Source organism: Clavelina lepadiformis, chromosome 5 (assembly GCF_947623445.1).
Source record: "Clavelina lepadiformis chromosome 5, kaClaLepa1.1, whole genome shotgun sequence".
NCBI lineage: Eukaryota > Metazoa > Chordata > Ascidiacea > Aplousobranchia > Clavelinidae > Clavelina > Clavelina lepadiformis.
The window spans coordinates 24,285,625-24,307,457 of NC_135244.1; the positions used below are offsets into that span (position 1 = coordinate 24,285,625).

General features: G+C 39.0%; 5 protein-coding genes across 11 annotated transcripts; 3 read left to right on the top strand and 2 right to left on the bottom strand.

Annotated features, from left to right (window-relative positions):
- Nucleotides 1-1,766: 1,766 nt before the first annotated feature.
- On the top strand, nucleotides 1,767-3,131 carry LOC143459923 (uncharacterized). The gene is made up of 4 exons (XM_076957243.1): nucleotides 1,767-1,927; nucleotides 1,994-2,172; nucleotides 2,232-2,358; nucleotides 2,576-3,131. The coding sequence occupies exons 1-4, from the start codon at nucleotides 1,897-1,899 to the stop codon at nucleotides 2,656-2,658; spliced, it is 420 nt and encodes a 139-aa protein (XP_076813358.1). The 5' UTR covers nucleotides 1,767-1,896; the 3' UTR covers nucleotides 2,659-3,131.
- A 131-nt stretch (nucleotides 3,132-3,262) lies between these two features.
- On the bottom strand, nucleotides 3,263-4,280 carry LOC143459632 (sodium/bile acid cotransporter 4-like). Its single transcript, XM_076956847.1, has 3 exons — nucleotides 4,212-4,280; nucleotides 4,002-4,132; nucleotides 3,263-3,916 (listed from the first exon to the last, which is right to left on the bottom strand). The coding sequence occupies exons 1-3, from the start codon at nucleotides 4,278-4,280 to the stop codon at nucleotides 3,352-3,354; spliced, it is 765 nt and encodes a 254-aa protein (XP_076812962.1). The 3' UTR covers nucleotides 3,263-3,351.
- A 42-nt stretch (nucleotides 4,281-4,322) lies between these two features.
- Nucleotides 4,323-5,780, top strand: LOC143459634 (uncharacterized). Its single transcript, XM_076956848.1, has 5 exons — nucleotides 4,323-4,335; nucleotides 4,425-4,469; nucleotides 4,536-4,714; nucleotides 4,774-4,900; nucleotides 5,118-5,780. Exons 1-5 carry the CDS (start codon nucleotides 4,323-4,325, stop codon nucleotides 5,198-5,200), a joined length of 447 nt encoding a protein of 148 aa, XP_076812963.1. The 3' UTR covers nucleotides 5,201-5,780.
- Nucleotides 5,743-8,060, bottom strand: LOC143460892 (hepatic sodium/bile acid cotransporter-like). Its single transcript, XM_076958563.1, has 5 exons — nucleotides 7,577-8,060; nucleotides 7,032-7,260; nucleotides 6,747-6,963; nucleotides 6,527-6,657; nucleotides 5,743-6,441 (listed from the first exon to the last, which is right to left on the bottom strand). Exons 1-5 carry the CDS (start codon nucleotides 7,788-7,790, stop codon nucleotides 5,877-5,879), a joined length of 1,356 nt encoding a protein of 451 aa, XP_076814678.1. The 5' UTR covers nucleotides 7,791-8,060; the 3' UTR covers nucleotides 5,743-5,876.
- Nucleotides 8,061-10,586: 2,526 nt separating this feature from the next.
- On the top strand, nucleotides 10,587-21,833 carry LOC143461191 (kelch-like protein 12). Of its 7 annotated transcripts, XM_076959017.1 has the most exons (11): nucleotides 10,587-10,736; nucleotides 15,566-15,689; nucleotides 15,919-16,136; nucleotides 16,254-16,403; nucleotides 17,170-17,236; nucleotides 17,441-17,535; nucleotides 17,989-18,184; nucleotides 18,645-18,785; nucleotides 19,445-19,618; nucleotides 19,685-19,814; nucleotides 20,827-21,833. In XM_076959017.1, the coding sequence occupies exons 3-11, from the start codon at nucleotides 16,008-16,010 to the stop codon at nucleotides 20,930-20,932; spliced, it is 1,188 nt and encodes a 395-aa protein (XP_076815132.1). In that variant the 5' UTR covers nucleotides 10,587-10,736; nucleotides 15,566-15,689; nucleotides 15,919-16,007; the 3' UTR covers nucleotides 20,933-21,833. The 7 variants fall into 7 exon arrangements, with proteins under 7 accessions (XP_076815132.1, XP_076815131.1, XP_076815133.1 ...); XM_076959016.1 differs by having other exon boundaries at nucleotides 15,566-16,136; XM_076959018.1 differs by lacking the exon at nucleotides 15,566-15,689 and having other exon boundaries at nucleotides 10,588-10,736.

Genomic DNA, 21,833 nt, shown 5'->3' on the forward strand with positions numbered 1-21,833 from the left:
AGCCAATCAAAATGATGCTTCGCTTCCTCAAACCACTGCATTATTGATGACGTAAAAATCAATATGTGACGAAATAAACGCTTCACTGCTTGTAGCGAGGAATGTTTTGTTTACGCGGCGGGAATAGCCAGGAGCAGGTTCAGCGAACAGTCGGTTTTTAATTCAGGGGTTTCTGTAAAATTTTTGTCATTAATCGTCAGAATATAAATGATACACGCGTCACAATCATATTGTTACTGTGCCATATATTACATGAATAGAGGTTAATCAAGGTCATTGTTGCTAATTAGTTTGATCCGTGGCGTTGATATTCTGTTAGTGAGCTCATAAAAGCAGTAATTGATGCAACAGACGCTGAAGCATTCACGCGCAAGTAAGCTACAGCGAGCTTCAGTGCAGTTGGGAACAAAACCGGCTCCAAATACAAACCCGGTCTCGATGGAAGAGCGCACGCACGCGACGCATGTGCGCACGCGTATGTGGCACGCGTGACTAGATTTGAACTTGAACCAGGGTGTCATGACTTAAAAATATTAGTTGTTCAGACCTAACTATACTCAGTTAGGTGTCCACGCTGTGATGACGTATAAACAGACCATTCTTTGTAATGACGTCACACATAACAAAAGGCAAGCTGAAGAAATCCGGTAATTTAGTTCGTTCATTTTCCACTTCACCGAATGACCATGAATTATAAATGAGGTTGATCTTGCTACCTCCGCAGGTTTAGTTTGTACGGAGAAGCTCGCATGACGCAAGGAAGTCGCAATTAGGGTCTATTCCGTTGACTTCTGCTTCCACTTCCTATAATTAAGCACAAATCATCGACAGGGCTTTAATTAGCGAACAGGTAGGTCGATGGACCAATCAGAAACGACGACTGTCCATTAAAATAAACCCCCAGAGCGCCCTGCAATTTGTTGAGATAGAAGATGAATTATACGGAGACTGTTGCAGCCTGCAGGTGTGGTCGTGTGCTTCATGGCTATGTTGGACCCGGCTTGTTGTCGAACCGAGTTTTTCAGAGATTTCTAGCGTTAACGTCGTTGAATATGACGTCACAATCACGAGAATCGATACCGGAGTCGATATTTTAAGCAAGGAGTATTTCGATTGAGTAAAACCCTTCCGTGCCCTTAATTGAACTTCGCAATAAGCGCTTTATCTAATATTGTTACGTCACAGAACGCAATGGCGGTCACTTCGATCAGCGGATGGCCGCAGAAGGTAGATACAAATCGATGCAGAGTTGATTGGTGCAACGAGGCCTACCTTGGCTAAAGCCTGCTATAAGTCTCAAGCATAGGTTTGCTTGTTTCGTGTTGGCGGGCTCGAATACAGAAAGTTGACTTTTCGAATTCACGAGTTCTGTTTCAACTCTTCGCCTCCTGCTGTAATAAACTTTTATGACGTTTCTTATCTCTTGTGATGTAACATTTAAAACTATTGCGCAAACACGGCAAGAAAGGTCGTAAAATGTGATTGAAACTGAGTCGAATCCATTCGCAACAGGCTGTACAACTTGTATTCCGCAATGAATTAGACCAGGATATAGTCATAAAGAACCAGAAGCGCAGATGTGAGATTAGTTTGGTGACTTTGAGCGCGTCTCGGTAGAATAAGACAGACTCAATGTTAAGAAATAAATAAATCAAGAAATGATTCTAAGCTTACAACGCACTTTTACTTTGAGCACCTACTTGCAGTTGTGTTGTTAAGTGTTACGCCATGCAGTGGTCGCGGGAGCATAATCAATGCAATTGTATTGACAAAGACACTTAGTTAATAAAAGCTCACAGAAGTACAGTAACAGAACCACTGACGTAATAATCGCAGTAGCCTCTGATGTTTCGGCAGAGTTAGAATCCATCTTCGTTTTAAATCCCCCTCCCGAAGATGGACTTCATCGTGAAACAAGCTCTAGGAGGTGAGTAGGGACTTCCCCGACCCATCCCCATCTAAACATGACGTCATTATGGCAGTTTTCCTCCAGGCGCGACGAAAGACTTGAACAAGATGATGGACAAGGGATCGGAGGAGGCGGATCCCAAGCAACTTGAGGCGGAGAAAGAACATCTGGAAGCGATGGAGGAGCAGGAGGCGGAGAGGAAAGAGAAACACCGGAAATTTGAGGAGAGCAGGGAGAGGGAAAGGCAGCGGATCAGGAATAAGGTGAGGAGCATCCCTGGATGCGGAAAATGCGGAGACGTTAGGACGATCTTTGTTCCTAGTACGGACTCAAGCGCAAAGACGAGCTGGAAGCGGAGGAGAAGGCGAAGCGAGAGGAGGAGACAGAGGGCAGACTCACCCGCGATAAAAAGCCATCCATGGAACTCCAGGAGGAAGAAGAAGAGGAAAGTATGACGTCATACCCGCTTTATTATGATCGCGTTAATAGCTTCTTCTGTGATGTAATCAAACGTCACAGGAGAATCTCATAGCATAGGTTATAATGCATCCATGAAAGGTTTAATTGTGTCAGGTGATGATGTGAAAAGTTTTGTTGCAAATAAAAAGATAGATTGATAAGATCCACAGAATGGGAGCGAGATTCTCTTCTTCCTTCTTCCCGCAGGCATGCTGGGTCAGGCCGAGAAGACTTTCAACGAACTTCAACAGAAAGTTACCAACGCGACGGAGGGCTGCGTCATCTCTTGAAAAACACGTCACATCCAATTTCCAATTGCGACACAATGATGTCATAATGTCGTCACATCGTTTCACAAGTTTCTTTGTCGTCTTTGTGCAGATCCCGCCATCAGCTTGCCCTTTAAAAGCGCGATGCAGCTTATGACGTCACATTCCTCTATACGTGTTGTTAATTGTTACGTGACAAGTTAAATTGTTCTTGAAGCCAGCGATGAAACTCCAATTTTACTATAAGAACTTTTTTCTCATAATTTCACTTGCAAATGTTACATTTACAATCTGTCTTCATTGTTACATAATCGCAGAATTACGCAATAATGGTTAGTTATGACCTCACTCTTACCGCTGAGTTTATTCGATTTATTTGTGTCGATCTTCTTATTACCGCTTATTATCCCACGACACAATTTCTTTCATCGATTTCAATCATTCGGCTTCATGCCGCTGGTGAGTTTCCAATTTATTTAAAACATGTCACAATCAACGTTATGACGTCACAGTATCATACGACAGGTTGATAGCAGGGGTTGATCGATATTTTAAACAAAAATTTTAAAGTTAGAGTTGCATAACGCGGTTATGTCGTGATGATGAAAGCGCAGTTTGTGAAAATGCTTCCAGATGAAATGAAGCACTTATTAAGTAGTGATTGTTAATCGCAAGATGGCGCTGAACAATGACACTGGGCGCGTCATCAGTACACTAATTACTCTCTCCTTTGATTGGTTGGGCCTTGAAACAATTTTTGTCTTGGGTGACATCACTATTTTTTACGTCATCTAATGTTGGTGCTGGTTGGTCTACCGAAACTTTATCGCACTCAAGCGAAATGACGTCACTTTTCGATGACGATGTCGATTGTTCGTCAGAGACCTCGTCGATAGACCCGGGAACCACTGGAAGTCTGTCCTCACTTTTGATTCGCGCGAAACTCTGACGCATTCGGTCTATAACGTGGATGGAAACCCTGCGCAGCTTCCGGACGGAGTCGCTGTTGAGGTCAAATTTCTTCTCTTCAGTTGGGGACTGTCCCGGGCTCTTATCCTTGAACTTGAAGAAGGCGACAACGAGAAGGCCCTCGACCATCTGGAAGGCCGAGTAAAGGAGCGGGAAGACGAAGAAGCTCCCAATCAGCTGATGAGGAAAAGCGACTTTCAAAATCGCGCATCCGAGCTGTCCGTTCTGGCACATTGTCTCTATCGCAACCGTGCGGCGAGTGTTGCCATTAATTCTTGCCACTGTCGACAATAAAAATCCGAGAGCATATCTGCGAAGAAAAACATGGTTTCACAATAATCATCCAATAATCCAAACTATTACGCGACAGAAGTATAGTTAAAAATCTTGTGTACCCGACAGGAGGTAATAGAGCGCACATCAACCACAACTCGAGCGGAAGGAACCTCAGAAGTTCATCCCGGTACAACAGGCCAGACAGCACCGCGAGCCCCGCCACGCTCACGACCAACAAAATCTGGCAAATCTATCGAAACATTAAACATTGTTGCCACTTTATCCCGACGCCCCGCACACAAACCTGATCGAGACAACGGAGAACTCACCAGAACTATTATTTTGGCGACTTTGGGAACTTTCCAGCTGACGAGAACTCCGACACTAACGGCGCCCATGAGCAGGATGAGTGAAAGGAGCACCGACTGGTAAGGTATGAGATGTCTATAGTCGGTGTCGTCAGGCAGCCATTGGGAGCCGTACACGAAAAGATTGAACGGGATAAACGCGAACGCCAGGACGGATGAACAAGACGTCATAAGCATACTATAATGACGTGGACTTCATCGTGAAACAAGCTCTAGGAGGTGAGTAGGGACTTCCCCGACCCAACCCCATCTAAACATGACGTCATTATGGCGGTTTTCCTCCAGGCGCGACGAAAGACTTGAACAAGATGATGGACAAGGGATCGGAGGAGGCGGATCCCAAGCAACTTGAGGCGGAGAAAGAACATCTGGAAGCGATGGAGGAGCAGGAGGCGGAGAGGAAAGAGAAACACCGGAAATTTGAGGAGAGCAGGGAGAGGGAAAGGCAGCGGATCAGGAATAAGGTGAGGAGCATCCCTGGATGCGGAAAATGCGGAGACGTTAGGACGATCTTTGTTCCTAGTACGGACTCAAGCGCAAAGACGAGCTGGAAGCGGAGGAGAAGGCGAAGCGAGAGGAGGAGACAGAGGGCAGACTCACCCGCGATAAAAAGCCATCCATGGAACTCCAGGAGGAAGAAGAAGAGGAAAGTATGACGTCATACCCGCTTTATTATGATCGCGTTAATAGCTTCTTCTGTGATGTAATCAAACGTCACAGGAGAATCTCATAGCATAGGTTATAATGCATCCATGAAAGGTTTAATTGTGTCAGGTGATGATGTGAAAAGTTTTGTTGCAAATAAAAAGATAGATTGATAAGATCCACAGAATGGGAGCGAGATTTTCTTCTTCCTTCTTCCCGCAGGCATGCTGGGTCAGGCCGAGAAGACTTTCAACGAACTTCAACAGAAAGTTACCAACGCGACGGAGGGCTGCGTCATCTCTTGAAAAACACGTCACATCCAATTTCCAATTTCGACACAATGATGTCATAATGTCGTCACATCGTTTCACAAGTTTCTTTGTCGTCTTTGTGCAGATCCCGCCATCAGCTTGCCCTTTAAAAGCGCGATGCAGCTTATGACGTCATGTTGTTAATTGTTACGTGACAAGTTAAATTGTTCTTGAAGCCAGTGATGAAACACCAATTTTACTATAAGAACTTTTTTCTCATAATTTCAATTTGAATATGTTACATTTACCGTCTGTCTTCATTGTTATATAATCGCACAATTACGCAATAATGGTTAATAATGACCTCACTGTTACCGCTGAGTTTATCCGATTTATTTGTGTCGATCTTATTATTACCGCTTATTATCCCACAACACAATTTCTTTCATCGATTTCAATCATTCGACTTCATGCCGCTGGTGAGTTTCCAATTTGTTTAAAACATGTCACAATCAACGTTATGACGTCACAGTGTCATACGACAGGTTGATAGCAGGAGATGATCGATATTTTAAACGAAAATGTCAAACTTAGAGTGGCATAACACTGTTCTGTCGTGATGATGAAAGCGCAGTTTGTGAAAATGCTTTAAGATGAAATGAAGTACATATTAAGTAGTGATTGTTGATCGCAAGATGGCGCTGAACAATGACATTAGACACGTGATACACTAATTACTCTCTCCTTTGATTGGTTGCGCCTTGAAACAATCTTTGTCTTGAGTGACATCACTATTTTTTACGTCATCTAATGTTGGTGCTGGTTGGTCTACCGAAACTTTATCGCACTCAAGCGAAATGACGTCACTTTTCGATGACGATGTCGATTGTTCGTCAGAGACCTCGTCGATAGACCCGGGAACCACTGGAAGTCTGTCCTCACTTTTGATTCGCGCGAAACTCTGACGCATTCGGTCTATAACGTGGATGGAAACCCTGCGCAGCTTCCGCACGGAGTCGCTGTTGAGGTCAAATTTCTTATCGTCTGTTGGGGACTGTCCCGGGCTCTTATCCTTGAACTTGAAGAAGGCGACAACGAGAAGGCCCTCGACCATCTGGAAGGCCGAGTAAAGGAGCGGGAAGACGAAGAAGCTCCCAATCAGCTGATGAGGAAAAGCGACTTTCAAAATCGCGCATCCGAGCTGTCCGTTCTGGCACATTGTCTCTATCGCGACCGTGCGGCGAGTGTTACCATTAATTCTTACCACTGTCGACAATAAAAATCCGAGAGCATATCTGCGAAGAAAAACACGGTTTCGCAACAATCATTGAATAATCCAAACTATTACGCGACAGAAGTGTAGTTAAAAATCTGGTGTACCCCACAGGAGGCAGTAGAGCGCACATCAACCACAACTCGAGCGGAAGGAACCTCAGCAGTTCGTCCCGGTACAACAGGCCAGACAGCACCGCAAGCCCCGCCACGCTCACGACCAACAAAATCTGGCAAATCTATCGAAACATTAAACATTGTTGCCATTTTATATCGACACCATACACACAAACCTGATTGGGACAACCGAGAACACACCAGAACACACCAGAACTATTATTTTGGCGACTTTGGGAACTTTCCAGCTGACGAGAACCCCGACACTAACGGCGCCCATGAGCAGGATGAGTGAAAGGAGCACCGACTGGTAAGGTATGAGATGTCTATAGTCGGTGTCGTCAGGCAGCCATTGGGAGCCGTACACGAAAAGATTGAACGGGATAAAAGCGAACGCCAGGACGGACGAACAAGACGTCATAAGCATACTGTAATGACGTAACAAACACTTGTTTATTTAAATTTAACAGCAGCAGAATGTTGGCGAAGAACGAACCTGAGAGCCATGTCTCCCTTTATGAGGTAAGCAAGAATATTCGAGAGCGTTCCACCCGGGATGCTCGTCGTTACCAGGGCAACCACAGCGGGGACTTTGGGCAGGTTGGACGCTTTCGCTATTCCGAATACGATGAGTGGAATGAGAATAAATTGGATGAGAGCGGCTATTCCAACACCGATTGGTTTCTTCAGGTGGACTTTCAACTCGGCGATTTCAACTGTGCAGCCTGGAACGAGAATAAAAAGGTAAAACGAGCAGCAACCAACTTATCAGTCTTGTCGTCGCTTCACGCATTGTTACGTCACGTTAGATGACTCGAGCCCGCGGCGTGATATGATTGCTGTCATCGCGACGTGAACAAGTTCCGGAATTCGAAAAGCTCGAATAGAATATTTAAGAAAAATGCGCCGATGCGTTTGTGACGTCACATAGCAGCAACAAACAGCATCCAGCCTTATTGCTTGTTGTTTGCCATCGACCTTACTCTGCTTGACGGCTTTGGTGGGATCGAACTCATGACCTATGACCTTCAGGGAACTTACCAAGGCCAAGCATAACCTCCACAAGTATGCTTATAGAGAGCCATCTAGTGGCTTCATTCAACGCTGTCTTTAAAGGATCGTTCGAGAAATCAACAATAGGCGTCCCGTCATCAGTTAAGTTCATCTTTTGTGACGTCATAAAAGATGTGTTTATCCATGTTGCTAAGGTAGTTATATTTTCAAAGTTTGATGAAGATTTGTTGGTAAAATTCATATCTTTTATGACGTAATAACTTAATCCTTGCACAAATATCAGGGATTCTAGAATAAAAAATTATAAAACCATCTATTTCACAAACAAAAACTTTTTATCCGTTCAGAAAACATTTGAAACAAACAACCAGCAGCAAATTAAAAAAATTGAACTGCTTCCTTCAGATTTGCTTCTTTCAGTTTAATCCATGACTTAACAGAATTTATCCATAAGATGCTCAGTTGCAATGAACTCAGAAAACATAATTCGACATCTGCAAATGATTTCCTTCTTTCCTATGAAGGCGCCTGATGCTCAACAACTGCAGCAGTTCTCAAACTATACTACTATGCATGTGTTTGCCTTACCAGTTGTTTGTGTTTGACGCATTATGACTCACAATTACCAGTTATGAGCGCATAACACACACAGTGTTATGCCAGGAAAGTAATTGACGGATCCGTTTGGTGGTCTCTTATCTCTAAAAGATTTTCAATTATGACATCACAAAGAACCGAAGTCATCGATCTTTTGTGCTTACTTCTACGAGGTGGTTTTTCTGAAGGCAAAAATTAATGAAAGCAACAAAGCGGTGGCATTTTACAGATAACTCACAACCTGAGCCATGTGATGTAACAAACCTATGTATAACAATAGAGATTTTGACATAAGTAAACTACAATACAATATTGACGCGATGATTGTTTTGGACAATAAATAATGACGTTGAAGTTAGGAGATACTGATGACGTTGAGCTTCGTGGAACTTTGAGGAAGTTGGGGGGACATCCGCTGGAGCAAACTAAATTTGGAGCGAACAAAGAAATTGAAATGAATTTCGTGAATCGCGATCTTTATAAAAGGCGTCGACAAACATTCTCGAATGTTGTCGAGTGTTAGACGATCAAATGAGAAAATATTCTTTTTTGTCAAAAGAAGAATCGAATCTAGACCAGACTCGAATCGAACTCGAGTCACTTTTTGCAAAGACTTGACTTGGGTTAGTTTTCACTGAGCAAGTTTCAGCAACGTATAAAAGTCGCAAAACGAATTTAAAAGATTTAAACGATCTTAATAAACAGGAGGATGGTTTTGACTCCTGTGTCAGATTTAAACACAAACTGACTTGAATAGACTCAAATCGTGTCAATGCTCAACTCAATTTTTACCAGGTACAACAAATTATCTTGAGCATAAAATACCGATAAATATTTTGCTATTTGATTTCTATGAATCCAGCACAAGCAATAGCGACAATCGAAGAATCCCCTAATCTGAAATACTTGGAAGGAGGCAGAAAGTGTTTTGGAAAAGTTGTAACTCTTTCATGCAAAATAACATTTTATGCTGATTATCTCACTTGGTTTAAGTTGTATGATTTATTGCTAAGCTTTGCAAAGTGCACGCTGTATAGCCCAGGCCCAATCAATCATTTTATTTTTGGTCAAAAGCACGGTGGGGACGAAAGATCAAGCCCGGTGTAACATATGATATTGGGATGTCTATTGTATTCACGCTACCGGACGTATTACAATAACATCCTTCTACTTCACATGCCGTACAGGTATTTTAGGTTACAGTGTTGGCATAATCCTACACTAATGAAGCTATTTGCAACTTTTTAACAAATCCTGCTCTTGGTTCAAGGCCAACACAGTCTAAACAGAGCTGCAGCATCCACTTTATCTGACGAGAGCAAACTAGGCCTAATTAACCGGAGATGCATCCGTTATAAAGTTTAAGTACCGGTAAGTTTTAATTTCACGAGCTTCTCAACTGACATGAGGAGCTTGTCAATTAGCACTGAGTCGTAATTAATCTGTCAATCAATATAAGTTCACTTGAGTAATTACAACACTGCAACATCTCCTAACTTGTAACTTCAGACACTGACTCAATTATAATTCATTTTTATGGTCACCATCTTAGTAAAAGTTTGAAGTTGAATATCAAAAATAGTGAAATATTCATATATGATGAAATACTTATGAAAATATGTAATAAATAGGAAAATAGTAGTATCATATGATATCGACATTAATAATAGTAGTATATCATAGCGTATATACCTACAAGTTATATTCTACATACTTACTATGTGATACATGACAAACAATGCTAATAATATTATGAAATGATTGCCAGAAGATTTGGATAATTTAAATGTAAGTTGTAATTTAGGATAGTTATAATTCATCCAACTTGTAAGTTAGAATGAAGGTTTCCAAGTAAGAAGCTGAAGTGTATTTTTAAGCAGATTGTAAAAATGTTCAGATAGCAGGTGATCGATGCAAAACAAAGTTAACAAACTATTTCCGAAATACAGCCTGGTCAAGCTTTAGCAGTGTTCTAGCTCGCATGTATAAACGAATTTTGTCTGAAATGTGCAAACATAGGCACAGGTGGCGTTGAAATGTGCAGCTGATAAATTTTAAATAACTTAAATTTTGTTTAATTCTATTTTCAACAATACACCAACCACGAATCAGGCAGGTAACAGTATATAAAACCAGTTAATGATTTACCTTGAGATAATGTTTGCTGAGCTTGTTAATGAACGCTGACCTTCCATTGTTGCAGCACCACTGTAACTTTCCTTTTAGCACATTTTAAGACCTAATAGTTTTTCACTTTTTCCTATTCATTGATTATTTATTTGTGCTTCTTGTTCGACAAGTCTACAACGAAGTTAACACCATACTTTCGCTTCCTCAGTTAATAGCCAAGATTAAACAATACGAGTTGATTCTTTTAATACCACGTTACATGTGCTTGATGGTAACTGCTATTTAGTTTAGTAAATATTGTCTGAGCTTTTATGACTATGCTTTTATAAAAGGTTGCAGGATTTTGCATTAAACACATAGTTTTGTGTTCAGTTGAATTATTGTTTATTTTTTGCATCAAACCGGATAAGATGGAATTCAACAACAACCATGCCACTGCAATACTCAGCAACTTGAACGAGTAAGTGAAACATTCAACTTCACAAAATGTTTTATTTATTTTGAAACTATTTGTCATGTCTATTTGTCATGAGTAAGTTGTTAATTTTAAACTGTGCTCATTTGTACAAGTTTTGTGCAAAACATTCAGTTTTAGAAAATGCTGTTGTATATATTTTGATAACTTTCTCATAGAAATGCCATTTTTACACATAATTATGGCATATTTTACATATTACATACTATGGCTTATATATTCACACATCATAGTTATAATTATCACATCATAATTATGGCTGGTGCAATAAGTAAAATAACGTTATGTACATTTTGATAGTAACATTTGCAGGATTATTTGTTGAAAGGTTAATAGTTTAAGCCTAGTTTGACCGGAATACATCTTCACCCGGCCATTCATGAGCACATAAATGATATACTTGGGTGGTAAAGTTGTGCCCTTGAACTTTGTTTACTTGATGGTGATGAAAGCCTTAAACATTTGTATTCTTTAAACGATATTTTTTAGCTTTGAATTGTTGAGCTGACAACAAAAAGTTGAGTGCGTGTCATAAACTAAAACTAGCTAGGCATGTTTTTGAGCATAATTCAGCATTTTTGTATCTCAATAAGCGACGAAACTGTTGCAAACAAGACGATGAATGAATGCCCCGTTATGGTGAACATAATTTTATTCTTTGACCTAACAAAATGCGGCAAATCATCCTTAGTCGAGGTCATTTTTACAGCAGTTTGAAAATAAAATGCGAACAACGTACGATCGCATCCTTAACGCATTAAAACAATGATCCCCACTGCTGCACCGGTATGCGTTTTGCTCGAATTTGAGACTGCCGCAGTAAGTGCTTTCGGCACAACATTTCCTACTGCAAATGGTAGGAGTTGTTATTTTCACCTTACGCAAAGCGTCCTGCGCAAAGTTAATGATATTGGCATGAAATGTGAAAGATACTGTAAATTTGTGATTAAATGTCGCGTGATTAAATTTCCAAGTGATTAAGTGTCGCATGATTAAGTGTCGCGTGATTAAGTGTCACCAAACCCTGTATAGTACTTAACTATATACAATGATTGTGGGATGATGGTTTGATGTAATATTATATCGCACTGATCGAATGTAATGTATATGCTACTTCCTGGTTTGGGAAATCTATTTTGCGAAGCGTTGCGTTACGTATCGCCTATTCATGACTTCCTGTGTACCGTTTTAAATCGTGACGTGAGTAACCCCAAGGTCCAAGAAACCAAGATAAAAATAACCCCAAGGTCGGGAATAGAAATAGGGTTAAATTTATGGGATCTTAATCCTAATCTCAGTTTCCTATTTTTAACAAAACTTTTATTGTGCAGGTAGAATTGTGGTTAAAATGATGTTTTTAACTTTGCACAGACCTCGATCGTTTACGTAATTTCTTCTTGTTGGAACAATATTGCTTTAGTTTGCAGTTTTAAGATACAAATAATAATTGAGATTGATAATTCCTTTCACTTTCGGGTAATTCGATATTTTAATTGGCAGATTATTTCATTTTGAACAAGTTTTATTCAAATCTCTGCTTAAAACTTTGTTCGGTAGAAGTTTTAGATCTGGTTGTGTGTGTAATTTTATTAAAAAAAGAGTTTAATTCGTGGCCAGTCCAAGGAATCCTTGCAGACAGAATCTACAGCATGTTAGTCATGAGGTCACGTTACGTACTGATCAGTGCGACATGTGACGTAAAAGTTTGCGTGGTATTTGCGGCACGTTATGCATAAAATTTTGTCTTGAATTCCAAGCAAAGTTTGAAGAAATAGACGAATAGTAAACAGGAACTGAATTACTTTATCCACACGCGGTGTAGAAAACACGCAGTTCAGGTCGCATGCTTCGCTGGCCACACGTCTCAACGTCACACCTTGAGCAGATCCAGTGCGTTGAATTAACCTACGTTATAAAATAAGGAATAGGTTGTTAATGCACCTTAATTAAAACAAGGGTGTTATATTTTTCGTTATGTTAGTTAGTTAATGCTTTTATCAGCTTGAAGAAATATTATTTAAACATTAAGTATGAAAATCGATATCGGGAGCTTTGATCCATTCCAAGCAAACACCAAGAAAAAGATGAAAATCTTGAATGTTGAAAATAAAATAGAAAAATTTGAAATCGATTTCAATGTTTACATTCTTCTTTGTAAACTCGTTCAAAATTAAGAACAAATTTTCAGTTTTAATCACAGCAGTATTTCTCGGTTATTCTCGATAAACTTACAAATTTTTCTTTGGCTGTTTGCCCAAATTCCTGTGAGCAAACTTAGTTTAAATGAAGCATATTTTGCTGAATTTTTGTAAGCTTAGATCTTAGTGTGACGTATTAATTGTATAGTTTTTTTATGTAAGCGTGTGTTATGTTATGAACGGAATAATTCTGAAATTTTAAGCTTGATATAAAGAAGTTATATCGCACTGATCGAATGTAATGTATAGGCTACTTCCTGGTTTGGGAAATCTATTTTGCGAAGCGTTGCGTCACGTGTCGCCTATTCATGACTTCCTGTGTACCGTTTTAAATCGTGACGTGAGTAATTCACAGTTATTCATTCATTCTTTCGTGTATTAAGATAATAGCTGCAACATTAATAATAGCTATAAACATAAATAACAGCATCAATTAATAGCTCAACATTTAATTACAATTGAAAGCACCAATACCAATAACAAATTTAGTTTAAGCAACAAAGTAGCACTTTAAGCTTTCAATTAAATTCTATAAGTTCAGGATCATATTGTAACTTTCACTCAGCAAGAAAAACTAATTGCCCCAGGTATGTCAAGAGCATGAGCGGAAATTCAGGGAGAAATGTTGGGGACATGTCCCACTCCCACCCAAGACCCAATATATGGCGTTGACCAGGAGAGCTGTAGAACGTAGGCTTAAAGACAGAGAATTCATAGATTGAGTCAGATTTTTGGATAGATAAACCATCAACTGAATTTTAACCAGGTACAGCAAATTGTCTTGAGGATAAATTACCGATAAATATATTGTTTTTGATTTCTATTAATACAACACAACCAATAGCGACAACCAAAATATCCCCTAATCTGAAAGCGTTGTGACAACAATAAACGTCAAACAAATACAACAAACTTTTATTTGTCATAAGCTTACTGAATGTTAGATTGCGCAGTAGTAACAAGTGAAAGGAATGAAAAAGGAGATTGCAAACATTACATTGGTAATTTACATATGGCACACCATTTCAAGCGTGGTAATTTATTTGAACATCATTATGGAGAATTTAAGCTGGGTAAACAATTAAATTGCAAGATCCCAAAATAAAATTTCAGCATTTACCAAAAAACTTAAAAAATCAAATAAAAATGGAAACTTTATCATTTAGTAGAATGTACGGACAGTATTTAAGCAACGAACAACGAGCAACTAGTATTACTTCATACAAGTAATGCTACAATTAAACATATTTGTCATAGGATAACAATATTTGGAAAGTGGCAGAAATTGTTTTGGAAAAGTTGTCATTCTTTCGTGCAAAATAAGATTTTATGCTGATTATCTTACTTGGTTTAAGTTGTATGATTTATTGCTAAGCTTTGCAAAGTGCACGCTGTATAGCCCAGGCCCAATCAATCATTTTATTTTTGGTCAAAAGCACGGTGGGGACGAAAGATCAAGCCAAGTGTAACATATGATATTGGGATGTCTATTGTATTCACACTACCGGACGTATTACAATAACATCCTTCTACGTCACATGCCGTACTGGTACTTTAGGTACCAATGTTGGCATAATGTTACACTATAGCGTATAACATAGCGTATATACCTACAATTTATATTGTACAAACTTACTATGTTATACATGACCAACAATGCTAATAAGATTATGAAATGATTGCCAGAAGATTTGGATAATTTATATGTAAAGGCTCGATGATGTTATTGATCCCTTCCTCCTCCCTAACGCAGCCTGGGTTCCAACGCGGAAAGTCATCCTTAGTCCAGGTCACTTTTACCACCGAGGACAGCTTCAAGGCTACAAAGAAGCTAGCGTTTTATTTTCAGACATTACAATTAATTATTAGACAGCTTGGCGCTGCAAGCTCCCAATCAGCTCCCTGACAAGCTCATTGTCCAAATGATCATGGAGCTTGTTAATAATCGGAGCTTCACCCTCACCACCGGTCACAGATAACGAAGTAGGATGCAACCCTTCAAGGCAACCCACAAGGATCCTGGCCCCCTTACGTTCAACTTCTATACTCATGTGACCTATTGAACACAATGTCATCTACGTATGCCTACGAGGATGACCTGGCGATTGTGCATTTGGCAAAGAAATGAGAACTAGTGAAGAAGACCATTTGTCTAGACATAATTACTTCATCAGCCTACCTCCAGGAATGGGCAGTTAAGGTCAGCAAAAGCAAATTGTTGTCACCATCATTGCATCTTAACCACTTGTCATTTGGAATATAAGACAGAGTTGCAAACTGCAGATCATTCTGTGTACGACAGTTTTATTTGTCGTGATTTCTACGGAATATAAGACCTGCGGGTTATAGACGACAGCACAACTCATAGTCATGTTCTCATTTAGGAATTTTCCAGTTTGCTATTTAAGGACTTTTGCAAGTCCAGGATTTTAAACCTTATGCTTATGACCACTATACACTGCCTGCCATAATGAACTTTCTACTCTAATGTGATGAGGTGCTGTTATGTCATTGATTGCGATTATTGCAAGGGTTGATATCTGTCACAGTTATGCTAAGTTGATTGCCAAAAGTAAAAATTGTTTTCTGTTTTATGATCTATGTGGTGTTATAAAGGGAAAGAAAAACAACAAAGGACTTCTGTGACTTCACAATAAAAGCTGGAGGAAAACAATTCCCTGTTCATAAATGTGTATTTGGTTCATATTCGGAATATTTTAAGAAAATGTTCACTACAAAGGTGGAATATATTCGATTTTGTAACTATTCTTACTCAGTAATATGTAACATGCTTTTAGTGTTTGCTATCGCTTTGTTATTTTTAGACGAAAGAAAGTTTTTTAAACGACAGAAGCGTTAAAGAAGTCAGTGGTCCAACAATGGCTTAAATAGGCGGCAACTGTAGATGAATGTTATATTGTTATTAGGTGATAAGTTTTTTTCTGGGATAACTTCGAAGATATTTTAAGGTTTGAAGGAATACTGCAAGAAAATTTTTAAAGCATCTCTTAATGGAGAAAATTGTTTGAAAATTCGATCTTATTCAAACCGATACAACATGGGTGATGTTGTTCAAGCAGCCGAAACTTTCATTTCTAAAAATCTTGGAGCAGTTTTGAAAAGTTCAGATTTCCTTCAGTTTAATGTTGATGATGCCATGGCTATGCTTAAGTTGGAATCAGAGCAGGTACTGCATGTTGGTGGTAATCTAAGTTTTGTTAATTTAGCGAAAAGGCTTCAGAATATGAAACACCTTTTCCAGTATCTTTCGATCAATGAATAAAAATCTTTCGATTTGTTTCAGGATTCGATCGATGAGGACAAGTACAGGAGCGTGGTTTCTTGGACAAAATATAGTTTAGACGAGAGAAGAAAACATTTCAATGATTTGTTTCATCTCGTTAAGCTCAATTCTTTATCAAAGAAATTCTTAAATGAAGTTGTTCATAGAGAAGTAAGTTTACCTGAGTGTTGGCCTTTTTATATGAATGTGTTTATTATAACTTGCATGGATTTTAATGAACTTCATTGCATCTAGCGCAGTGCTCTTCAACCTTTTCGTCAACGCGGAACCCCTCATGTACTTTCGCGTTTGTCACGGAACCCCACTAACAAAAGTTTAGAAATTACGAATTGCTTGGTCAGAAAATAAGATATTTCGTTATTACACTGTTACACTTCAAAAAATAATTAGACATTTCAAAACATAAACAGTTATTACAAAAGTTATAAAGTCAGACATTTAATGACTCTGTTGTTGTTGCTTTTCTTTTGATCTTATGACTGTGATGCAACAATAACGTTCTTGTTAACAGCAAGTGACGTAACAATTATATCAATGTTTTATTCGGTTGTTGACTGCACTCAGCAACTTCTTGTTTAACAAACTGGCCTACTTGGAGTATGAATGCTGTGCAGTGATCGAAAAAAATCGGAATGACGCATCAAAATGCTGAAGCAAGAAATCAATTTCCCTAAACAAACGAGGAACCCTCGCGGAACCCTTAAAACTCACGGAACCCCACTACATGTTCCGCGGAACCCCTGTTGAAGAGCACTGATCTAAACCCATCATTGGATACGAAATTAAATACATTTAACTGGATACATTGGATAAATATAATAGTCAAGATATCTGGAACCAGAGTCTTCCCATCGAATTTAGTTCGATATCATGTCCATGACATCAAATTAACGTCAACATAATAATTATTTTTTAGGAACTGGTCAACCAATCAGCTGACTGCATGAACTTGCTCGTAACTGCTTTGTTTGCTCGGATACCAGGTAATATTGACAACAAAGATAATTGTGAGTCATGTTGGCCTTAACTTTGCAAAGTTTTACTTATATTGAAATTAATATTAGGATTAGGATCAAAGCAACTCCCAAAACTTACAACATCAGTCCCAAGAGCATTAAACTGATTTCCTTAAAACCCAAGTTGTTTCAATAGTTACATCATGTACTTGATTTTCTTATTTTTAACAGGTCAGTCTGATGAGATACTTATCATTGGTGGATGGGGTTGTGAACAAAGTGTTGCCAAGTTCAACACCAAGACAAAGCAATGGAGTGACATGCCGGTATGTTTGCTTTATAATGAATTTGTTTAAAACTAAAAATGTGATGTGTCGTTTTCTGTCTGATTAATACAACGAACAATGGAAATCTCATACAACGTAATGAATCACAACAAAACTTTGGTCACATGACTATTCTTTGGAGAAACTAAACTGACGTAATTGCTAGATTTTATCTTGATCGTATCGATCGTTACGCATTGTCACCTGCAGATAGTTTATACCTGTGTGTGTCTGGCCAGGCCATTAATAACGCCATATTCAGTGTTTAGTTGATAAAGTTAGTAAGTTCACTTCAGTTGATGTTGACTTTATGCAATGATGTTTCATCATACAGAATACAAACATTGCACGGAAATGTCCATCTGCTGTAAATTACAATCAACAAATTTTATTGATGGGTGGTGGTAGGTTTCAGTTGATGTTGACTTTATGCAATAATGTTTCATCATACAGAATACAAACATTGCTCGGATGTACCCATCTGTGGTAAATTACAATCAGCAAATTTTATTGATGGGTGGTGCTGAAAGACACACTTATTACAACTCTGTTGAAATATTGGACTTGAATGATGAGAATCCAAAGTGGGATAGCAACTTGCCTTCTATGGGAGAAAAGCGGCATGCATTTGCATCAGCTTTATTGGATGGTAAGTTATTATGATGTCATAATAGTGCACGTGCAAAAGTGAACACATACGCTTCGTTTATTCTAAACCTCCTCATGTGAGTCATAATGTAGAATATAATTTTGGTAACTTGACAACAATACTGCTTGTATGATGTCATCACCAAATTTAAAAACTCTGTCGAAATGAAGCAGTAGTTGGTGTCGGAAAATTTGGATCCTGGTGTTAAATTAGTCTCCATCACCAGCTACTGTGATTATCAACAAGATTGGTTTGTTGCGTTCATTTACACGAGTGGCCTTCAACCACATTCCGCTATAAAACTTGGGGTAGTTTTCAATTAAAATATTTGCCTCCCCACGCGCTTTCCATGCAATTTACTGTTAGACCGCACAGGGAACGCACTTTGGGGTGATTGATCGTACTTTTAGGACATCACAAAACCTACTTGCATAATTATTCACCTGATTATGTCTTGAAGGTCTTGTTTATTGTGCTGGTGGTGAGAATGACACTGGTCGTCTATCATCCTGTGAAAGTTACAACCCTGAAGAGAGGAAATGGTCTTCGATAAGAAACATGAATACAAAGCGAAATGCGCATGCGTTGGTCAGTGCACGAGGTGAGTTTATTGGATTCTTCAAAGCAAATTTTTACCACACTCGCCCATTCTTTGTCTCCGTTTTGCTGCGATAAGTCGAAGCAACCTGCGCGCCTGTTCGTTCAAGATTTCTATTCTATTCATTTCAGATTGCTTTGCATTCTGCTACTTTGCTCTGTAATAGACCGGAGAATAAGAACCTCGCCACTATCTTGCTTATCACGTGGTGTTACAATAGTTCATGGCGCTACAAGTTTGTCGTTGTGAATGCTCTGTGTGTTTGCGGGTTGAGATGATAGTATGACAACAGGAATTTTGCGTCAACAAAAGTTAACATCCAGCAGTGATAACAGCAGTGTACGAAATTACTACTTCAAGGCTCGAAATAAATTATGCCCGCACCGGCAGTAGAAGCTTCAGCTCCACATTGTTAAAATGGTACCGGCACCTGCCCGGGGACCGCAGTATAAGTGAAGCAGATACTCGCGTTCTTATTCGCATATTTTGCTTGATATCGTTCATTGACACGTCACACGCCCAGTTTACAACGCAACAAAGTGCACATGGTTGCTGTAGTAGCTTTTATTTGTGTTGACTTTTCATAGTGGGATGTGAGAGTAATCACGCTCCATGTCCAGCCCAAGTGACGTGTTTGATTGATTGATGGTTTATTTTGAAAGGTTTGCTTTATGCGCTTGGAGGACATGATGGCTATGCAACAAACACAGTAGAATGTTATGATCCACGAAATGGAAAGTGGAGATATATTCCACCGATGAAAACTCGCAGAACAGGATTAACTGCTGTTGTATTAAACAACGAAATATACGCGATAGGTGACTCTTGCTGCAAGGGTAAATATCTTTCAAATGTTTAAGGAGATTTATGACTTGTCATGTTCTTTAAATGAATTAAATCAGGTGGAGCTGATCTCTCTGTTGAAAAATACAACCTGGACACGAAATCTTGGATTAATGTTCCATCTATGAATGAGGAAAGATTTGGTGGATCAGCTTGTGTAGTGGATGGCCTTATTTGGGTGTTTGGGGGGTGAGTTCGATAATCTTGTAGCTTACATGCGGAACTTGCCTAGACTGTCTATGTAAGTTGATCTCAACCTTTCATGGTTCGTGACCCCCTTGCAGTGGCCCTCAAATTACGTGGCCCCTTGGAGTGACCCTCAAACTACGTGGCCCCTTGCACAGACCCTCAAACTATGTGGACCCTTACAGTGACCCCTTGCACAGACCCTCAAACTACGTTGCCCATTACAGTGAACCCCAAATTACATGGCCCCTGCTCATCAATCAAAGATGTAGATCGTTGATTGCAAAACACTTTTCACTCCACTACTGCGTGTGCAGAAGCCTTCGTGCCGCTAATTTTGCACAAATACGTGAAAAATTTGTGTCCCGCTTTGCTTCGCCTTCCCCTGTCACTACACTGTATATATATATACACTAGGCCTATAACTCACTAGTGAGGCATCTGCTCGTAGCCCCCGGTTGATGAATCCTGCGCTAGAGGGAGACGAAGATGATTGGACGAGAAGGAAACATAAAACAGCAAATCTCCTTCCTCATAACTTTATATTCGTTTATAAAGAAATAGGGTGACCTAATCACGTGATGAATATGTAGGACTTAAAGTTTGAAGGTTTTTGCGTCCAATCTATGAATTACTGAATTTGTAACAAAATACACTGACAATGAATATGACCCGATAAAGGAAACAATGATTGACGGAATGAGGAACGGAAAATAAAATTAATTTCTATAAATAATTATCGGCAATGTTCCTCTGTTTCTTGATTTCTCACTTTCCGTAAATTATTGTGACGTTCCTCACATTCCTTCTTCCGTCAATTAGTGTTGCCCGACCATGAATAGAGTATAAGAGGCGAAGACAATAGAACGATGACGAAACAATGAGCGGTTGTTTTGTCATCGTCTATTGTGTATTTTTGTTTTAATGAAATTTGGTTTGATTAAAAATTGAGTAACCCATTTGCGAATGTTTTTAATGTTGTGTTGACTAATTCACTACTTCATATAATTTATAGGGCATATGCCATAAAAGTTGAGTTCTATGATCCAGCCACCAACAAATGGCAAGTATCGACCAACATGGACAGACAACGACTTGGTCCTTGCGTCCTTTCCATCTGAAGTTTTCATGATTTTATGGTTGTTGCTTTATTTGTTTATTTTGCTCAACAATCGTTTTCATTTTGACGTCACAAAAGCGACCACTTTCAAGATTGATTTATTGTGTTGGGGGAATTCCTTGAATCGATATTGTCAGCTTGGGTTGCAATTTCGGAATCAAATTAGAAATCCAAGGATTTCTTGCCATTTCGAAAAAGTTCGTAGTCAAGTTGTATTTATTGTATTTATTTCTGATAACCAGAGTAATTAACTTACTTTTTGACCTAAGAAACGAAAAATGTTAACCTAAAAAGTGATATTTTTGACAAATTTTAGCCTAAGAACATTGTTTTTTTTTGACAAATTACTAATGACAAGTCACAATCATTCTTGATAAGTCACTGGTTTAACGGTACACTACTAGGCTAGGTTTAGCGTAAACAACCACGAAAAGTCAACTAGAGCTTAGCAATAACATTCATCATTACAATTACACCAACGGTAAGCTGGCCTTGACTTAGTTAATGCAAAATATTGTTGTTAGATACACTTCATTACCCTTTACTTATACCTGTGATAATATTATAATTAATGTAATATACGAGTTAAACAAGATTTGGAAATCTCGTTTTCTAGTATCGAATCAGCGAAGAGTAACACTGCGTCGTGATAACTTCCTGAGTATTGTTTCAAAGTTGTGACGTAAACGTCGCGCTAGCCTTGCTTGCATGCGTTCAGTTTGCAGTATAAGTTTTTCATTAGCAATTATTATCAGTACCAGTAATATTATGCAGTTATCAATAAGCAAAATGTCTACTAAGATCAATGCTGTACAATGGTCGTCTTTATGCTGTTGCTGAGCCAATTTTCTGTCTAATTGTAATCGTTCAAAGAAGCTTCAATATAAACAGTTTATACAGTT